At 34.6% G+C, this 21,788-nt stretch overlaps 1 protein-coding gene across 5 annotated transcripts in view; it reads right to left on the bottom strand.

Annotated features, from left to right (window-relative positions):
• Positions 1 to 940: 940 nt before the first annotated feature.
• FZD3 (frizzled class receptor 3) overlaps positions 941 to 21,788 on the bottom strand; it is a 55,279-nt gene continuing 34,431 nt past the window's right edge. For 4 of the 5 annotated variants that reach the window (XM_045535566.1, XM_045535565.1, XM_045535567.1 and 1 more), the window contains 3 exons: positions 13,418 to 13,566; positions 8,884 to 9,117; positions 941 to 3,561 (listed from right to left, as the gene is read on the bottom strand). In XM_045535566.1, coding sequence (XP_045391522.1) covers positions 3,348 to 3,561; positions 8,884 to 9,117; positions 13,418 to 13,566 — 597 coding nt within the window. In that variant the 3' untranslated portion in view covers positions 941 to 3,347. The remainder of the gene's footprint in view (positions 3,562 to 8,883; positions 9,118 to 13,417; positions 13,567 to 21,788) is intronic. The other variant, XM_045535568.1, reaches the window with a different exon arrangement.

Here is a 21,788-nt window from a genome sequence, read left to right as displayed (position 1 = left end):
CATGCCACATGTTATTCAGGTAAAGCAGAGACTTTATTTCACACAGTTTAAATTTAGATCTTTCAAATTTCTTTGAAGTGAGACTCACTACTAGGGTAAAAACAAGTTGTGTGACATGAGTTGTTCATTAAATATTTATTGAAAAACTTACTGTGTACTAAGCCCTGTGCCAGCTGAGTGATTAACCAATTGTTCTTTGAAACAAATTATCATTTTGAGCTTAAATATTTTGTCTTGGATCTTTTGCCTAATTACTGAATAAAACAATATTGCTGAAATTGAAGTACTTTTTGAAAATCTTTTGCTAATATATTAACATTTTAGGAGAACTATTATTTTCTCAGTTGTCAACTGAATGAATAAAACATTAAACATTATCATATGCCAATCAAAACACAAACGAAAGTTAAACATATGGTAGGAAAACTGTCCAGACTTGTTCAAATTGGTTTAAGCTAGTTGAGACTTGAAATTGTTTTGCTATAGTTCTTCAACTGTCTCTTCAAAATAAAAAATTCTTAATTTGGAACACTAGTTTGATAAGTAACACAGCCCCAACTAAATACTGCTATTTAAAGCAATGATTCAACAATCTTACATAAATTTTGTGGAGCAAAATTAAGATACTTACTGAAAGTAACTGAAAAGTCAACATAGCATTCACATATATACCAACACTTAATTTAACAGAGAAGATACAAATGAATATATAAAAATCTGAGAGCACAAAGTTAAGATTTTCATAACTGTCTATACTTGGCCCACTTGTATAAGAAAACCAATTAACATTTTGGCAGTTGATAATATAATGCAGATGGCGATGGATGACAACATCTTTGAGCTCAAACTGGTATCTTCTATTTTAACTTCTTATTTTTGTTTGTGAATGTTTGTTTTGGTTTTCTCATGCTGTTCTCAGGAGAGATTCTCAGACAAAAGCTTCATGAATTATTGATTTATTTATAAATGAGTTGTTATAAGTTTGGCTTTCAGAGAAAAGGTTTACTAATTATCAGTTATGAGGGAATTCAGACTCTGCCTGCCTTGAGTGCTAACTCCAGTTCCAAGAAGAAAGGTAATGAAGATAGAGAAAAAGAAAAATATTTTGAGCCAAATGTTCAAATATATCTTATGAAGAAGAATTAATAATAATTCACATTAAGACATGTGTACTTTGAAAGATACAACATGACAAACATTATTAACATCACTATCAGAAAACTGACTTTTCTGCCTGATGAAAGAAAGATTCTTTTTCAACACCTAATTTCTTGGTAGTTTTTGTTGTAAATCTTGAGAGAGAAAAGTAGACATGAATTAAACAAATGTTGAGGAATGTACTATAGTAGTCCTCAAATGAATCTCTTAAACCCACAAAACCTAATCCCTTATATTTCATAATGCTTTACAGTTTTCAAAGAGCTTTCATATTTTTTTATTTGAACTTAATTTGACAGCTTTATGAGGTAGGTAGAGTATTTATCTTCTATCTTCATTTACAAACAAGGTAACCGAGGCTCAGAGTTGACTTGTTCAAGGTCAAAAACTAGCATATGGCAAAACCAGGCTTCCCTAGAGTCTAGAAAAAATTTTCAAAGTGCGATTCTTCAATTACCTGCATAAGAATCACCTGTGGTATTTTTTCTAAATATAGATTTTAAAGTCCTACCACCTTTGACTTATTGAATAAGACACTCTAGGAGTGGAGCCCAGAATTCTACATTTTATAATAAACAGTAAAGTGGAGAGCAATTGAATGTTAAGTAATGATACAAAAACATACATTGAATCCAGCTAGATGTTCCAGTGACATAACATGATGCCTTCAGATCATCATCAGGGCGAGTTAGTAAAACCCGTGGATTTCAAGCCAGGCTAAAGACTGGCATCACCTGGAAAGCTTTAAAAAGAAACTCTACTGACTCTCATCTGAATGAGAGGAAGGTGTTGGGCATCAAAAGTTTCCCAAGTGATTCTTATCTGCAGTCAGGGCTGAGGACCACTTGTTTAAATATGCTTTTCTACATAACACATCCAGCATTTAACAGAATTTTTCTTTCCCTTTTGATCAATTTCATGCCTAACAAGGTTCACAGTTTATACTGCAAATTATTTAAACATTACAATATAAAATGTCAAACATTTTTTTACTTGATATTTTTAAGATTAAAAGATATTCATAGTAAGACTAATCATGCTTCATTTAGCCACAATGATTTTCAGATATCCAGATTAATCACCACTTTGGACTTAGGTTATATATATGTCAGCTGTAAACAAGAATGATCCAGAATCTGAAAATAAGGGTGTGGGGCAGCAGCTGTAGTCTACTGGCTACTGGGCAATGCAAGTGCAGACAATCAACTCACTGTAGGAGGGGCCTGGATACCAAGGTCTGGTGGCTTTGGCAAGATCATATCTCACTGTAGAAAAATACAACAATGAATACAGAGAAAATATTTTGCCATTTTGTAATTGTGGCTACCACAAAAAAACCTTATAATGTGTGATGCTTATTACATGCCTCCGTGGAGCAAAATCTGAATATGAAGTTTTCTATGAATCAATACTCTTACATGGGAAAAGATGGCTACAAATTAAAATTTTTCCATCATGCATATGGATGTTATAAAAACACAGCCAGTAAAAGTAATATTTACAAAAGTTATAAAAACATTACAATTATAGGGAAAAAATGCCCATCTCTGCTTTTATTCCATTGCTAATCCAAATCCTGAATATCTCTGAAGATTATCTTGATAGAATTTTGAGAGAACTGTCTATAGACTGATCAGATTCTTCTGTTGCACTTATATTCTACTAGCTAAAATACCCTTGCGGAATTATCAAATTCTTCTACAGTTTAAAAACACAGTTCTTTTTTCACTTAGTGGAAATAAAACTACAAAGTCCTGCTATTCATCTGAGAAATAAACCTTGCATAGAAAATTTCTTGAACTCTGAAATTGTTTTATTAACTGAGCTACCAGAATGTTATCTCACAACTAGTTCATATTATATGAAAGTTCACTACAAAGCAGTCACCACACATTTAGGATTTTTCTAAATATAAAATAAGTGGGTTTATAAAAATGCTCACCAGACAAATAATTATCTCTTTATAACCTAGAAAGAATTACTTTTGTGATGATATAATTTTTAGTGTTTGGGATGCCTTAATGTTCCAAGTTTAATGCAATATACATGGCAAAAATTTACCTTTCCAATGGATACAATCTGTACCTGACTGAAAGCATAACAGTGAGTCACAGCGATCAGTCATGCAAAGGCAAAGAATAAAATCTGCTTTTTAAATAGCACAAGTTTTCCACCTTAGACAAGACAAATTAAGCACTGGTTCCATCTTCTTCAATAACTCGATTCATGCTGGTGCCATGTGTGATGTGCGTCATGGGATTGTTACTGAGATCTCTGATGCTACTATGTCGTGATTGTTCATTGAGACGGTGAGAACTACTATGCCTGGAGTGATCCGTTAGTCGTGACATGCTGCCATGAGGTAGTCTCTCCTCCATTCCTCTGTAACTGCAGGGTGTGTACCTGATACAAGAGAGTTTATTTTGAAGTGAGTAACAGAACACACTAGAAAATAACACTAATAATTTTCATGAAAGTGCCTCATTAAGTGAAATGATGAGGAAACCAACAGTAAGTAATAAACTTTTGATTATTCAGACTAATATCATTAATGTTGTAGAATTACTGACATGGCCAACAAAAAAGGGGAGATAATCCACTGAGGTTCGGAATTAGGGTCCTATTCCCCGCAAAAGGACAGAAGTGAAGGTTAACTGCTGAATGATCTGGAGCTATACTAAGTATGGATTCTGTTCTCCTTCAAGAGTTTTGAGCATTGGGGTGGGTTCAGGAAGCGGAGGAACAACAATAGAAGAAATGTGGCCCTGCCCCTCAGAATCCAGAAGATTGGTTATATTAGTAGTACAGCAAAATCAAATTGTATGAAAGATTAGCAATGGAAGAGGGAACATACAACATCGGTGGAGGAATTACCGTAACCTAAAAGAATAAGTGAACTTGGTAAGCAATGAAGACGTACATGCCCACAGCTTATTTCCATATAGCCCACTTTTTCTTTCTCTCTCTTTTTTTTTTTTTTTTTTGAGACAGGGTCTCACTCTCTTACCCAGGTTAGAGTGCAGTGGCAGCATCATAGCTCACTGCAACCTCAAAATACTGAAGTCAAGTGATCCTCCTGCCTCAGCCTCCGGAGCAGCTGGGACTATAAGCTTGTGCCACCATGCCCGGCTAATGTTTTTCCATTTTTTTGTGTAGAGATGGAGTCTCGCTATGTTGTTCAGGCTGGTCTGGAACTGCTGGGCTCTAAACGATTGCCCGCCGCCCCCCCCCCCCCCCCCCCCCGAGTGCTGGGATTACAGGCGTGAGCCACCATGCCTGGCCCAGACAGCCCAGTTAACAGCTGAAATAACTACCTATAAATGATCTTAATTACTTTTCATTAGAGCTCGAGGCTGTGAAGATGCTCTTTCATAGAAGCTACATTTACCTGGAAGTTACATCCTAGTACTGTGTAACCTACATCTCCGCTAAAGCAAATTCTCTACCCCCCGAGCCTGAGACCCAGCTAGAAGTATGTCAGCTGGGCTACACTGCTTACTGCAGGCAGTCTCCTCCCTCACTGTAGGTATCTTGAAAGGCAACGGTGGGGGCTGTTAAATTTTCTTCTGTTGCAGTCCTAATTCACTGAGCCCCATCACAGGCAAGAAATTTTAAAAAATTCTCTGCCATGAAGAATAAGAGATTAGCTCTAGGCCAGTCAAGGTAACAAAAATCAATTACCATTTTTTTATTAGTCCTTTGCTTATAGAGCTAGTATGCTATTTATCAATGTTTCTGGCTTTATAGTGTGCTCTTTCAGGGTGAGGACTGTATTTTATTTATCTTTTAATCCCTAGTGTCTTAAGAAATATTTGTCTAAGAAACTTTTTGCTCATACATACACTCTTTTGTAAAAAGTATTTGATTTAGGATAATAAAGCTCAAAGAAAGCTCAGTATAATTTATAACTTTTTTTTTTTTGAGACAGAGAGTCTCACTCTGTTGCCCAGGCTAGAGTGCCATGGCGTCAGCCTAGCTCACAGCAACCTCAAACTCCTGGGCTCAAGTAATCCTCCTGCCTCAGCCTCCCAAGTAACTGGGACTACAGGCATGTGCTACCACGCCTGGCTAATTTTTTCTATATATATTTTAGTTGTCCATATAATTTCTTTGTATTTTTAGTAGAGACAGAGTCTCACTCTTGCTCAGGCTGGTCTTGGACTCCTGAGCTCAAATGATCCACCTGTCCCTCAGCCTCCCAGAGTGCTAGGATTACAGGCGTGAGCCATCGTGCCCGGCCTAATTTATAACTTTAATTAACATATCACGTTTTGAGTAACATTTCTAAAAATAAATAGAATATAGCAGGCTGTATTTTTTTAATAGTCATCAAAACAACTAACCATAAGCATTCACCTACTATTCCTTCATAATAATAATAGATTTCATGACTCAGTGTGAATCACTTACAAAATTTAAAGATTTTAAAGATAGATTCATACATTACTGAGGTGATCTTCTAAGTCTTATAGCAGTTTGTCAAATAACATTATTAGATCACAGAGTTTAAAAATTGAGAAGCCCCTTGAAAATTATTTTTTTAAAAAGCATATCTTTTGGGCCGGGCGCAGTGGCTCACACCTGTAATCCTAGCACTCTGGGAGGCAGAGGCGGGAGGACTGCTGGAGGTCAGGAGTTCGAGACCAGGCTGAGCAAGAGCGAGACCCCGTCTCTACTAAAAAATAGAAAGAAATTATCTGGACAACTAAAAATACATAGAAAAAATTAGCCGGGTATGGTGGCTCATGCCTGTAGTCCCAGCAACTCGGGAGGCTGAGGCAGGAGGATTGCTTAAGCCCAGGAGTTTGAGGTTGCTGTGAGCTAGGCGGGTGCCAAGGCACTCTAACCAGGGCAAAAGAGCAAGACTATCTCAAAAAAAAAAACCATATCTTTTGTTTCTGGTTTGAATTAAGCAAATAAGAAAATTTAAGAATCAAGAGATAAATATTTAAATATTTTTAAAATTTCTGTTAATGAGTAAAAACATTTCACATTTAGGACTTAGTTTTAAGTTTGTACTCTGTGCCTGGTAAATAATTACAATGTTTACAGATGAAAACATTTCAGAACGAGCTTGTTATTCTAGTTTAATAATTATTATTTTGCATAATGATTATTGCCCTAAAACTGAGTAAAAGATTTTTCTAAATTTCCAAATATGACTTGGCAACTGATTTAGATAAATATCTATTTCAAATAAATAAGGCAAATGAAAAAAGCAAAATATAATGTTCTAGTAATGATGTAAAACTAACAAATCATTACATAAAGTATGAATTGGATATTTTTTAAAATAAAATATAAGCCTTTGAGTTACAAATAAGACTCAACGAATACATTTTTCCTAGAAAAAAATTACCATAATGAGTAATTATGTCTAATTATTAAGTGATAGATAAGGCCATACACAAAAAATTTTAGAATATGAACAACCTGCCCATGGAAAATTCAGAATCAACTACATAGAAAAATAAACTTAATTATAGTATTTAATCCCAATTATATATGTAGGAATTATCACATTTATCTTTTGACAGTGATTTAAACCACTGTGACCATCTACTCTAATATACAACACGAAAACGTATATTAATACAAGCTTAGGCAAAACAATTAGGATGATTAATTTGCTGCTACTGTCAAAAAGATAATATGGTGCACTTCAAAGTCAAAGTTTAAAAAACTTGAGAATTTACTTTTTGATTCTGCACACTGCTATCATTAATTTAAATAACTGAATTAACTGTAGTTTAACCAATATCTCCTTAATTTATTCCCCAGCTTTCTCTTGTCATGTCAACTACTTACCAACCCCTAATCACTCATCCCAAACCTCCACCTACCTACTCATCCACTTCCTTTTCTACCCATCCTCTCATCTAACCACCAATTACTTATTCTTTGAAGTTGACATATATGTGTAGGTGTATTTACCTAAGCCTATTTTATTTTATTTTACACAGCACAGAGATCAATAATTATCCATCAAGGAGTCTGGGCCAGAGTGAGTATTAGGAAATGGGTATGTGTGTGATCTCACAGCCCAGAAATGATGAGATGATGAGAGAATGGCCAAAAGTGTTAATATGTAAAGTTAAAAACTGGAGCAAAAAGAAATTGTCACAAGGTGGCTTTTAAAATTATAAAAATCCTTGTTCAGACTTCTAGGTACAATGTGGTCTTAAATCTCTCAAAGTTGCCCTAATGGATGAAGGACAGAATAGATAGAATGGAAATATTCTAAATATTCCTTTCAAAAATCTGGCAAGGCAAGGAAAAATAAATGATAGAAGATTTATCAGAGTCAAAGAAAGACTGCTGCCCTTTTATAAACACGGTAGCTGACCAATTTAGAAGGCAAAAAAAAAAAGCAAGTTGAGAGGAACAGGTCAAAAAAAGAGAATATAGAGTATGGGAATCACATGCTACAAGATGAACACAGGGAGAAGGATGAAACTGACAGGATAGAAAACTGTTGTAGAAACAGAGATGTCTTAAAGTAAACAGAATGCTCCCGATTTTAGGTATCAGAATTTTCATTATTTGTTTCCAAAACTATAAGCCTAAAAAAAAAGGGAGAGAGAAAATCTTTGGTACATTCTTTTCTCCAGCTGCTAATATTCTAATATCACCAGCTCCTATCTTTTTTTCTTTCTAAATATTTTTCATGTCAGCCCTTCCTCTTTCCCCCGCTTGCCACTACTCTCCTATAAGCCTTTATCATCTCTCAACTGGATTACTGCAAAGCTGCCAGGCAGTTTCTAATTCTAGTACCTCATTGCTCAAATTTAACAAGAAACCCATAGCCAGGTTCTCTAAAATATCCTCACTGTGAAGCTTTTTTAGAAACTGCACCCCTCACCCCCCCACGACCAGAATTAGTCACTCCCTCCTCTATGCTATAACTGTACCTAATAAACAGGGATTGGCAAACTATGGCCTGCTGGCCAAACCTGGCCCCTATTTTTGGAAATAAATTTTATTAGAACACAGTCATTCCCATTTGACATATTGTCTATGACTGCTTTCATTCTGTAATAGCAGAATAGAATAGTTGCAATAGAGACCATATGACTCATAAAGTCTAAAATATTTACTATCTGGCTCTTCATGAAAAAGTTTGCCAACCCCTGGACTATATTATTGTACTTATGTTTTACTTTAATTGTTCACTTATAATAACAATATGAGCTGATATCAGGTACTTACTGAGACAGGCACTGTCCCAAGGAATTAGGTATGTCATCTCAATTTTTAACCACATTATTAAAATGACTATTTTCATTCTATAGATGAAGAAACTGAGGCTTATTCCAGACTGACGTTCTATACCAAAACACTGACTACACTTTCTAAACAGACTGTGAGCTTAAGAGCAAGAATCACGGTTAAGTCATCTTTATATTCCTAGAGCCTAGCACAGTGCCTGATGATGCAGGCATTCCATAATTGTTTACTGAATTGATCTCACTAAAATAACTACTTTCACACTGTCGTCTCCCCACTCATTTCCTACAATGACCCCCATATTGCTTACGCATCAAATCTAAACTCAAACTCCTCTGGCTGGCTTTAAGTCTGACCATAATCTGGGATAATTCTACCTAGCAAAGTTCAAAGGTTAATAATGTTCAACTTCTATTTCAGAATTGGCTACTCCTCTTTCTTAAGCTGTATGACCATCATTCAGATTATGAAATAAACTAAGCTAATAACAAAACTCACCTGCCATCACGTGATCTGTGGAGGCTGCCGTGGTAGCTGCTCACTTTGCTATGAACACTCCCTGCTTTGCTTCTCTGATCATCCACCATGGCCAGCTGTGTTGAGGAAGCATGTGTGGATGTTCCTTGAGTGGAAGTTCCCCTTGATTTTCTTATAATAGGAGTGTTTGGATCCCTCAGGAGAGACTGAGCAAAATCAGGCTCCTGGAGTACCTGTCGGCTCTCATTCACTATCCTAGACAACAAAAGAGTAAGTCTAAGAAACGTACTAACTCCCCTATAGACCAATAAGCAATATTTCTGTGCAATACTGAAGTTATTCTTGAAATTAATTGTTCTCCAAATTAGGTCTTTAGGATTGATATAAGGTAACGTTGACGGAGGAAAGAGGAACAAAAATCCATGTCAGGCCAGGCGCGGTGGCTCATGCCTGTAATCCTAGCACTCTGGGAGGCCGAGGTGGGAGATCGCTCGAGGTCAGGAGTTCGAGAGCAGCCTGAGCAAGAGCGAGACCCCATCTCTACTAAAAATAGAAAGAAATGATCTGGACAGCTAAAAATATATACAGAAAAAAAAGTAGCCAGGCATTGTGGCACATGCCTGTAGTCCCAGCTACTCAGGAGGCTGAGGCAAGAGGATTGCTTAAGCCCAGGAGTTTGAGGTTGCTGTGAGCTAGGCTAATGCCACGGCACTCACTCTAGCCTTGGCAACAGAGTGAGACTGTGTCTCCAAAAAAAAAAAAAAAAAAAAAAATACACGTTAATCTGTCCCCTAAAGTGGTATGATGGAAAGAGGCCTGTTTTTGAATAAGGAAATCAGGATTTTAGTTGCAACTCTATCAATAAATATGTGATCTTAGGCAAGTCACTGTCCCCCTTTTCCTTGATTTTCCTAATCCATAAAATGAAGGTAAACCATTTCATCATTTCTAAAAAGCCCTTTTCAGCTGAAGAAATTTATGATTCTCAAGACACTGAAATATTTACAAAGATATAACTATAAAATTGTTTTCTTGCATGTTTTATGGAAGTAGCAGAAGCTTCACTGTAGTACGGACACAACATTTTTTTAACTTGTAAGAGCAGTTGTTTTAAGAGCAAGTTGATTTTATGGCAGAAGCAGTTGTCTAGTGCTGGAATAAACATAAATGGTCATAATTAGAACAAAATAATATGAAAAGTTTAAGCAAACATACAGTTAAGTCTCAGGTATATTAAAAGCTTAAGGAGAAAATTTTAGAAGAATGAATTATTGTGATGAGCAAAAGTTTTTAACTGCTATGAAAGAGTAGACAGATGTTTATGATGATGAACAGAGCAGTAATTAAATTAGTAAAAGATCTAATTAAATAGCTGTAAAGATCAGTGTCTTGGGATATGTAAATAAATATGAGAATCAGAGATAAAGTTAAAATTAGATAAATAATTTCATTACAAAAAAACAAACTCCAACACAAAAAGATTGGATCATATGTTGAGAAAATACATATATTCCAGGTTCTCAAATTATAAAAGATTATTGTCGTTATTTTTAGCACAGTGGTAGAAGGGCTGAAGGAAGATAGTTATTGAGTATTTATACATACATCCTCTTAATATTACAGAGATTAATGTCCTCAGAGGATATTTCTAAGGGAATATGAGACACCTATTAATAATAGATATTGTGAACCCCATTTTATAGACAAAGAAACTGAAGTTGTAAGAGATTAAAGAACTTTCAAAAAAATCACAACAAAACCAACAGACAAGGATCAAACTTAAGTTTAAAGTCTTAGAAGCTAATCACAAAGTAATGATAAAACAGTGTTTATATATATCCCCAAAACAAAGTGTAAAAACGAGATAGAAGAATAAGTCAAAAATAGTGGGAAAAAATATATACATATAGATTTGTTCCTCTGTCATCAATAGCCTTATTCATCCCTATTCATATACACATACATCCCACCCAAGTCAGTCTTGATGGCTGACTTTATTTTCTAAACTCGGTTCAAACTGACTTCTGATTGATTGAAACATTTAATTAGCCTTCAAAGGGTGAAGGTTTGTCCCCTCATTTTACAGATAATTTCCAGAGAAATTAAGTAACATGACCCAGGTAATTCCAAAAGAGGATTTCTAAAAATATTTAAATCCATTCAGAATTATTAGCATAATTATGGTCTTAAATGTGGCTTCACTTAGGGGGAGAACATTCATTTGATTAGCACAATTTTAGAAGCCAGTTTCTTTACAGCATGGTATAACAGTCATTTTGAGCAAAGCTCGAGTCAGACTGCTTAAGTTTGAATCTACAAGCTAGCCATGCACTCACAGAATCTTGGTACTATACCTCAGTTTCCTTATCTGTAAAATGATCCCCTTCTTCACAAAGTTGTTTACAGGATTCAATGATTTGATAATGTATAAAGTGCTTAGAACAGTGCTTTGAATATTAAATATGACCAATACATTGGTAACCATTATTATGATTACTTTACAGTCATTTCTCAAAGGCTAACCAAGTAAATGCTAGAAACCCAGAGCACCTTCCTCGATTGGAGGATCATGACAACTTTGTTGCTTGGGGATTCACAGTAGCAGAAAACCAAATAGAAGGACCCTTGGGAGTTTTGACCAGTTTCAAAAGGATTCTGCCCCAATCAGGATCCCCCAAATACTAGGATGAGTCTGTAAGGGTAGCTTGGTTTTAGTTCTATTTGGAATTTCTAATACAAACCTATTACAGAATTATTTGTATATGTTCCAGAAGTGCCCAGGAATGTTTAACTCAAGCCCTTTCTTAAGCATTATGTTTTACTGTGATTAAAATATAATTATATTTTCCAAAGGATACACAAACAAATCACAGTAAATCCTACAAGGAAGGGTACTCCATGAAAGCAGGGTCTTGTTTGTTTGCTATTTAATCACTACTATCCCCAAATAGTTCATGGTACATACCAAACATTCAAAAAGACTTTCTTAAAGAATGAATAATTGCCTAGGAAATATATCTTTTTGTTGCTGTTGAATGAACCTCCCTGCTTTTCCTTCTCCTCCCTATGAAACTATATTTAAAGGAAAAATACATCATCTGATATCACCTACTAGCAGTTTCAGATATCATAATAAGAAATATATACAGTCTTCCCTCGATATCCTCAGGGGATTGGTTCTAGGACTCCCCTCCCCCAGGATACCAAAATTCAAGGATGCTCAAGTCCCTTATATAAAATGGCATAATATTTGCATATTATCTATGTACATCCTAGTGTATACTTTAAATCATCTCTAGATTATGTATAACACCTAATACATCACTTCATTTGTGTAGTCAGTGTAGTGCTCAGTATGCAGCAAATTCAAGTTTTGCTATTTGGAACTTCCTGGAATTTTTTCTTCCAAATATTTTTGAGCCACAGTTGATTGAATCCATTGATACAGAACCCTTGGATATGTAGGGCCAACTGTATTTTAAAACTGTTAATTCTTTTATCTCTGTGAATCTAATTTGTGTAACAGAAATTGCTATTTACTGGTATTTTAGTAAATAATAGATTTTGTTAGTGAGGCAAAAACTAAGGTAACTTTAAGTAGTATCATATAAGAAAACTATTAGTACATTAAGCATACACAACATTTCACATACAGTTTAAAGAAGTTTATAGACTATGCTCCAAAAACCATTTTCCACGAACTCTAGGTTAAGTAAAACCATAATAATGGATTCCACTAACTTAGAATTTGTGATATTTCAGATACAATATACACATGAGACTTAAACTGAGTGAAAAGTTTGAAATCATTCGTTCTGCTATGAATATTGCAGGGCCTTTTTGTTTTGTTTTATGAACTCAAAAATTAAAGATTCGTTAAATATACCCTTAAATGATTGCTTTGATGAATCTTATACTTTACCATATAGTTCTAATACGCAGTGTGGCCAACTCTGAATTAAAATAATTTCTTCAAACATAAATATCATTTTTCTATTTTTGTTTTGACATGTATGACATCACACTGGAGTAACAGTCTATCTCTTTACACTGCTTTTGGTATACTTGGAAGAACAGCAGACAGCTGGACAGTTAATCGAACTCTTAACACCAGCCCATCACTGCGACTGTGGCCAAGCAGTTAACCTCTCTGCGTCTCTGTTCTCTCTTCCATCAGACAGGGAGGAGAGCACACACCAACCCTCACAGGACTATCAGGAGGATCAAGTAAGAACGTAAAGAAAAGTACTGATTTGTTTTTAATTTTAAGAAAATTATAATTTGAATTTTTTCACAAAGATTGACCTTCCTTCAAATATTCTGACTTGGTACAGAAATAGACCACAAGCCTGGTTCTACCTGTCCATCTTTTCAAAATAAGTTTTTAGTTTTTAACGAAGACATGCTGCTATGCCAATTACAACTGACGGTTGCTGACAAGGTTACGATCTTGTTTGAATAATTCTCCAAATCCAAATCATTTTAACAAAAGCAACACAAAAACTTTAAATAAATACGAGGTTTGCGAACATCGTGATAATTTATTTCAACTTACTCTTTCTTCCTACGACCATGAAAAAAACTGGCCCATTCAAAGCATGTCTTTTTGCTTCCAACCCAAAAAATGGAGGGAATGCCAACTATGAGAGCCATCAGGTATTTCATCAGAAACAGAATCAGGTCTGGACGACTCATCTGAGTAACCTACAAAGATGGAAAGAAAAACATCTTAAGTGTGTTAAAAAAGCTTTCCATTAAAGGCCATTATAAAATCTTTTAAATAAAATAAGCAATAGTGAAATAATGCTACAAATTTGATGTGCTCATATATAAAGTTCTACAGGTAAATTTCTTACTATGTGGAAAAGATACACTCCTGAAGATTTGGCAATTAATTTATATCCAATACATCAAGCCCTATATTTTCCTTATTGGTTGACACTAGCCATCTTCTAAATAAAAAGATTACTAACTTGGAAAATAAACCATGGACAGGAATAGAGGTTCAAATAATACCTATAGTCTTCTTGGCCAATTTCACAATTAAGAAAGTATCAATCTTGTCCCCATTGTGTTAGTAACTCTGTTCTTGTCTTTAACACGCCCTTCCTTCAACCTATTTCATGTTTACTCTCCTGGCTGTTTTCAAGCTTCCTCTTTAACCTATAAATTATTTAGAAGTGCATTTTCCAGTTTCCAGTGAGATGAGCTTTTTTTTTAGTTTCTTTTTATTTTTGGTTTCCAGTTTAATTGCTGTGGTCAGAGAGAGTGGTCTATATGATCACCTTAAATTTTGGAGATTTCTTTTGTGGTGTAGGACTCAGTCAATTTTTGTAAGTAGGCCCTTTTGTTACATTCACCATCTGTTGCAAACATATCTTGCTCTTGCTCTGTAAACCTATCTTGCCCTTCCTCAATAAACTGTTTCACACTTTCCTTGCTTTTGGTGTGTCTGGTCATTCTTCAGCCAAAAGCACACCAAGAACCAAGAACAGGCAAGACTGCCTACCCAATAAAAATATTTAATAGCAGGTCAATATTATGTCAAATATATACACTAAGTTTTAACCAATCAAATATTTTTGTATATTAGGCAGTTTCTGATATTTTACTATAAACATACTTCTGAGTGTCTTTTTTAATAAAAAAAATTAACAAATTTCTAAAAAAAATGTATAAGTATTTCTTGTGTGCTCTACTGCATACTATTTGTTGGATACAAAATTTTCTATATGTATTATTAGATCAGATGTATTAATTGTGTTGTTCAACTCTTCTATATTCTTGACAAATTTTCTGTTTATCTATCAGTTTTAATAGAGGTATACTAGGATCTCTCATATGACTGTGAACTAATCAATTCTCCTTCTAATCTTACTTTTACTTTCAAGCTTAGGTATATATAAGTTCAAGAATGCTCTAGCCATTCTTTTTGCTTTATTAAGGCTCTTTATTGTCTAACATTAATATTGCCAATCAGCTTTTTTCTTCCCCATACCAGCATATTTTCATGGGTCTTTTCGTATTTACAAGTATATTTCTTTCAAGCCTGTGTTAGTTATACCTCTTCTAAGCAGTATATAGTTTACCCCCACTAAAATGTAAGCTCCAGGTAGAGATTCCACCCCTCCCCACTGTTTTATTCCCAAAGCCTAGAAGAGTGCCTGGCACATAGGTACTCAATAAACTATACTTATACAAACTGAAACTATATACTTGTACTTGGTTTTATTAGAAAAAATAGTTAAAATTATTCAGCACTTTTATCTTCTTCTTGAACAAGACAATGCTCCTATCTTTAGCTTCCCATCTTTCTCATTATTTTCCAGATATTCCAAGTACTCTTCATTGTTAATTAACTTTGCCAAAAAGCACACCCATTCGTACCTGTGGATTCCCTTTTCTTTGGGCTAAAGGATGCCCTTTAGAATTTCTTTCAGATATAGTATGGCAGAGATAAGTTACTTTTTTGTCCAAAAATTTCTTTATTTTGCACTCAATCTTGAATGGTGGTTTAACTGAGTAAAGTTATCATCTCTCAGCATTTTAATATTGTCTTCTAGCTCCTACCGTTGCTATTGAGAATAACTGATACTCTTTTGGAGATTTTTTTTTTTCTTCCTCTCTGGTAGCTTTTAAGTATGTCCTTTATCCTTTTATTTTATAGTTACACTGAACATTTCTCATTTTGATTGATTTTTATTTATCCTGCTTAGTATTCAGAGTGTACTTTTAATCTGAGGACTCAAGTTTTCCATTCTGGAAAATTCTCAGCCATTAGCTCTTTGGTCATTGCTTCTTAGTCATTCTTATAGCCTCTTCTGGAATTCCTATTAAATGTATAGTAAGTCCCTCTATCTATTTCTTGATGTTTTAACTGCATGATTATAAAATTTTGAGCCTTTTTTTGTCTCTCTATATTCTGTATTCTGGGCGAACTCTTAAGAACAATTTTCCACTTCACTAATTCCCTCTTCAACCATGTCTACTGTAGGGTTCACCTATCTACTGATATAATTTTCATAACTTCATACTTCATTGCTAAGATGTCTAATCAGTTCTTACATATATCTGTCTATTCTGATCTCATTTTTGTTTATTTACTATACTTTCTTATTCTCTTAAAATAGTTTTTATTATTTATCTTTTGGAGAATCCTAAATATACTTATTTTAAAATAAGTCTTTTAAAAAAATCAGTCTACTACTTTTATTTCATCTGAGAGTGAAGCCATCTTCTGGTTGTTTATTTTATTAAATGCCTTTCTAGGTTTAGCTTTTTGTTTAAATCATGATTTGGAATTTTAGTTTGCAGATCTTAAGTGAAAAAGTTCCCTCTCCCTTTCCCCATTCAGCTCACCCTGTCTCATGACCTTTCGTTTGCCTTCACCAGTACCCATGAGGCCCTAGTCAAAAACCTGGTCTTTCACTGGTGACTAAAAGCTCCAGATTCTAGGGCTACTACAGATTCAGGCACTGAGCCATTGCAGTTTGGCTCAACTACTGGTCTTCAGGGCGTCCCACATCTCTAGATAAGTATTTTTTACATAAATCACAGCCTAAGGGAACAGCTGGTGACACCTTTTATACAACCCTCCTTCCAGGAGCAAGACAGCCCCACCTGTAATTCCTACTTTTAACCAGTGAGCCTAGCTGTAGTCTCCTGACTTCCATGTGACACTCTGATTTCCCAATACCCCACAGAAACTGAACTCCTGGTCACCTCCTGCCACTTTCAGACCTTGAGTCCAGAGGGCCCATGTTTTTCTCTCTAGACATCATTGTCCATTTTATTCTACAAATAAATTCATGCTGTTTTGTAGATTATGTTTTTAAAGTTTTATCTATCACTGATCTATGAATATGGCTGGCTTGGTAAACCTAAAACATAGAACTTAAATTATTTGCCTTTGCTTCGTGAGGGGGGAAAAAAAAAGAACTTAAACTATAAGCATGATCTGAAATTGAGGTGTAATTCTTCTAGGTTTTACATAAAAATCAACCAATCAACCAATAAATATTTATGAATAGCTTACTACTCTAGGAATAATACTGTTCAAAGCCCTGGGTGAGACTTATGCAACAGAAGTAAGGCTTGCTCGGTGCTCCCACTAAGCTGATAATCTAGATGAAAATACAAATTAAAGAAACCACAGAATAGTTAAGAACTATTAATACAATTAGGAAGAAGTAGATGAGGAGACACTAAAGAACATCATTAAAAAAGCTCCTTGTTAACAAACACAGTAGCTTTTTGTTGGTTCAATTTTTTAACACTTCTACATATTATCACACTTAGCAATGACCATCTCATACTTTACAAAATTTTCACCCTAATCAGATATTACACTTTCTTCTTGGCCTCCCACACCTACTCTCTTTCTTTACCCTTTTCTCTTCCACTACCCTCCAGAGGAGCTGGTAAAGTCACTCCTCTGTTTTCTCTCTTTATACTCTCGACTCGTCACCCAGACTTAGAAGCCATCTAAGCATTACTTTTTACCTAACAAATTTGCTCTCAACTTAGTTCTTCTATGAATGTAATTAGTATAGTAGTACTGATAAAATACAAGGTTGCCTTGTCCATGTTCAAATAGCTGTAGCTGTTCTGCCCACCTGCAGTCATAGTTCTGTCCTCTGGAGCTATAAAAAGAACAAGGCTATAGCTAACGTTCCAGAAGTCCTAGCCAATTCAATAAGATGTCCTGCCAGACATAAAACTAAAAGAACAGTGTAAGTATCGGGAACAAAGAGACAAAAGAGTACCCAGAAAATCCAAGAGAACCAACAAAAAATATAATAAAAATAATCAAATGGCTCAGTAAGTTGGACACAATCAATACACAAAAACCACATCTTTTCTTATATACCATCAAAACCCAGGTAAGAAATATAATGAAAACAATTTCATTTATAATATCAACAAAACTGTAAAATATCCAGGACTAAACCTGACAAAAAATAAAAAGAAAAATAAAACTCTAGTGAAGAACACAGAGAAAAACTGAAATAAGTGGAGAAATATTCCATACTTCTACATGCAAAGATGCCATGTTTTAAAGCTATCAATTCCATTATCCCCGAAATTAATCCCATATACCTAATACAATCCCAAAAGATCAACAGGATTTTTCACAGAACTTGAAAAGTGTATGATAAAAGGTTAGGTACTTCAAATAAATGGGGAAAAGACAGATTTTTTAATAGAAGATATTGGGAAGGTTGGTAATCCCATTCACGTGAAAACAAAATAATTTAGATGCCATTTCACACAATAAATTCTACAGAGAGAAATAAATAATAAAAGTATGAAAAGAATGGAGAACTTATTTATAATGGGGGGGGTGCCAAAGGCCTTTTAAAAAGAGTAATGTGAAAATAAGACAACATAAAAGGAAAAGACTGATAGCTTTGACTACTAAACATTTAAAACTTCTACAAAACAAAAAATTATATATCAAATTAGTAGACTAATGATTAACTAGGAATATTAAGTGTATAATCAGTCAATAAAGCAAACCTAAGAAAAAGAAAATGAAGGATTAATAAATATTAAAAAATTCAGTAATTTAAGACCAAAAGTCACAAAACTAATATTATTAATACATTGACTGCCAGGAGAGTTGTACTTAACTCGGGCTTTTTTTTTTTTTTGAGAAGATGCTTTAAAACACACTCCCCTTAAAACATGTTCTTGGCTACAAAGAATCATTATCACAAAAATGCAGGTTCTCCTTAAGTCATTCAACACAATTCTAAAATTCCAATAAAAATACCAACAGAGTTATCTAGGAATTAGACAAGTTGATTTTAAAATTTATATGGAAAAACAAGCAAGAATAAACAGGAAAATCCTGAAAGAGAAGAGAAATATATCACTAAGCTATAATAATTAAAACTGTAGTAAATGGGCATAGACAGTTTTAGTATTTAATATAAGTGTTATTTCAAACCATTGAGAAAGAAGTTATTGAATAAATGGATTTTAGACAGGCATCTAGAAAAAAATTGAGCTGAAGCCATTCATCATACCTAAATGAATTTCTAGTAGATCAAAAGTTCAAATATAAAGAAAAAAATCCCCATAAAGTTCTAGATGAAAGCTTTTATAATCTTGGGGAGAAAGGAAAGAATGACTTTCTAACAATGACACAAAATCTACAAGGAGAGATAAACGTGACTACATAAAACCCCACATTTCTGCATGGCCATAACTTCCATAATGTTCAAAAGACAATAAAAAAGCTGGCATAAAATTGCTGCAAATTATAAAGGAGATAAAGGGGCTAATTTCGTAAATGAAGAAAGAACTCCTACAGTTAAATAAAAGCCTACAACCTAAAGAAAGATGGGCAAAAGATATGGACAATTTACAAAAAACAAAATACGAATATAAGAGCTCAGACTCATAGTTAAATTACATGATGGTTCTATTTTTCAACCTATTAGACAGGTAAGATCCAGAAGTCTGACAATACTTTGTATAAGTGTGTGGAGAAATACTCATATATTAGAGATGAGAATGTAAATTCATAAGCTTCTATAAAAGACAATTTGGCCATATCGATCAAAATTATACCCTATGACCAAGTAATTCTTTTAAAAATTTACGATACAGATATATTTATATATGTGAAATGATATATGTACATGTGTTGTTTATAATAGTAAAATATTAGAAACAATATGATTTATCCAGTCAATGGAATACAATGAGGGCATGAAAAGATACTGAGGAAGTTTCTCTTTAGGTGTTAATCTCCAAGATGTACTGTTAAATGACAAAAGGTGGGGAGTGTGTATGCTAGCTACCATTTTAGTAAAGAAGAGGTAGAAAAGGAATATACTTGCTTATATATGTACAAACACCTCTGAAAGGATATAAAAATTCCTTGTAACATTCCAAGTTAGCCTTGGGAGGGGCACCGGGAAACACAGGTAAGGATAGAAGGGAGACCTTTCCCATATACTTTTGTAGCTTTGGGGTTTTGAACCATTTACAATATATTATCCATGTAAAAATTTTAAGAAAAAGTATATTTTTTAGAAGTATCAACATTCTAAATATAAAAATAAGTGCTGGGCTCAGGGATACTGGAAAACACCCTTAATGCTGGTAAATTTTTGGTAAATTGGTATAATCTTACTGGGACTACAGGCGTGCACCACCAAGCCCGACTAATTTAAAAAATGTTTTTATAGAGATGGGGGTCTCACTATATTGCCCAGGCTGGTCTCAAACTCCTGGCCTCAAGCAATCCTCTCACTTCGGCCTCCCAAAGTGCTGGGATTATAGGCGTGAGCCAGAACTAGAAGATGTCTCTCCAAATACTCGTACCTGTGTTTTTTGCATAAGACAACTGTAGGCTTTGAAATCAGTTCACATCCCAACTCTATCACTTACTGTATCACTTAGGATAAACTGTATAATTAGATGAGACTCAGTTTCCTAATTTGTAAAACTGAATACAATCCACCTTACTGGGCTATTGTGAGGATTAAATGAGATAATGTACATAAATTCCTGAGCAAAGGACCTGGCACATAGAACATAACCTAAAAAAACTGGAAGCCACTGTGATTATTGCACTGTGGTGCTTCTAGTCTACTAGTCTCATAAAATACTGAAATTATTTCCTTAAATTGGTGTGGTGATGCCTTCAAAGACTACTGGAAATAAGTTTTATGGACATGTGTTCATTACAGTGATATATTAGAATTTATTTTTATTAACTATAGTGGTAATTGTACTAGATTGTACTAAATATTTTTAATACTGTTATGCAGTAGAATAAAACAATGATCCTCGAAATTAGTAAGTAGTAAGAATTCAAAAGTGACAATTTACACAGAATAGAAAAATACCCTTGGTCACCAACAATTGTTATGAAAGAATTATGAATATCAAAGGTGACACAGAATAATGCTTGCTGTAGATCAGGGGTTGACAAACAACATCCTGGAGGGTAAATCTGTCCCAATGCCTGTTTTTGTAAATAAAGCTTTATTGGAACACTTCCTTCCATTTGTTTATTTATTGTCTATGGCTGCTTTTGCAATAAAGCAGCAAAGCTGAGTAGCTGCAACAAAAACCATATGGCCAGCAAAGCCTAAAATATTTACCTATCTGACCGTTTAAAGTTTGCCATGCCCTGCTGTAGATCATGGCAAGTACATTGAATTTTTTCCTAAAAATGTGTAAACCGTTTGTACACCAGGTATATCTGCAGTTAAAACTTAAAAACAGGCTGGGCGCGGTGGCTCACGCCTGTTATCCTAGCACTCTGGGAGGCCGAGGAGGGTGGATCGCTCGAGGTCAGGAGTTCGAGACCAGCCTGAGCAAGAGCGAGACCCCCGTCTCTACAAAAAATAGAAAGAAATTATCTGGCCAACTAAAAAAATATATATAGAAAAAATTAGCTGGGCATGGTGGCGCATGCCTGTAGTCCCAGCTACTCGGGAGGCTGAGGCAGGAGGATAGTTTAAGCCCAGGAGTTTGAGGTTGCTGTGAGCTAGGCTGACGCCACGGCACTCTAGCCTGAGCAACAGAGCGAGACTCTGTCTCAAAAAAAACAACAAAAAAAAACCTTAAAAATGAACATACGGCTTAGGCTATTCTGTTTAACAGAAGCCAGAATAATAACGTGTATGTTTTATTATATTTATCTAAAAGTGTCATTTGACAGCATTTTACAACCCGTACATAGAAGTATTAACAGTTTCTATAAATTTCTATGATATTCTATATTTCTATATTTTCCTCCAAGAGACTTAGAATATTTTTTACTCTTTTCCTCTATTATAGAAACTGAATAATTCTGAGGAAAAATTAATTTGGTAGAAGGAAGTCATAGGCAGGCAGGATATTTATCCCTTTAAAGATTAGTAAAAAAAGATTAGTAGTACTATTAATAGTATTTATAAAGA

Source organism: Lemur catta, chromosome 22 (assembly GCF_020740605.2).
Source record: "Lemur catta isolate mLemCat1 chromosome 22, mLemCat1.pri, whole genome shotgun sequence".
Classification (NCBI taxonomy): domain Eukaryota; kingdom Metazoa; phylum Chordata; class Mammalia; order Primates; family Lemuridae; genus Lemur; species Lemur catta.
This window is presented reverse-complemented; position numbering and strand designations above follow the sequence as displayed.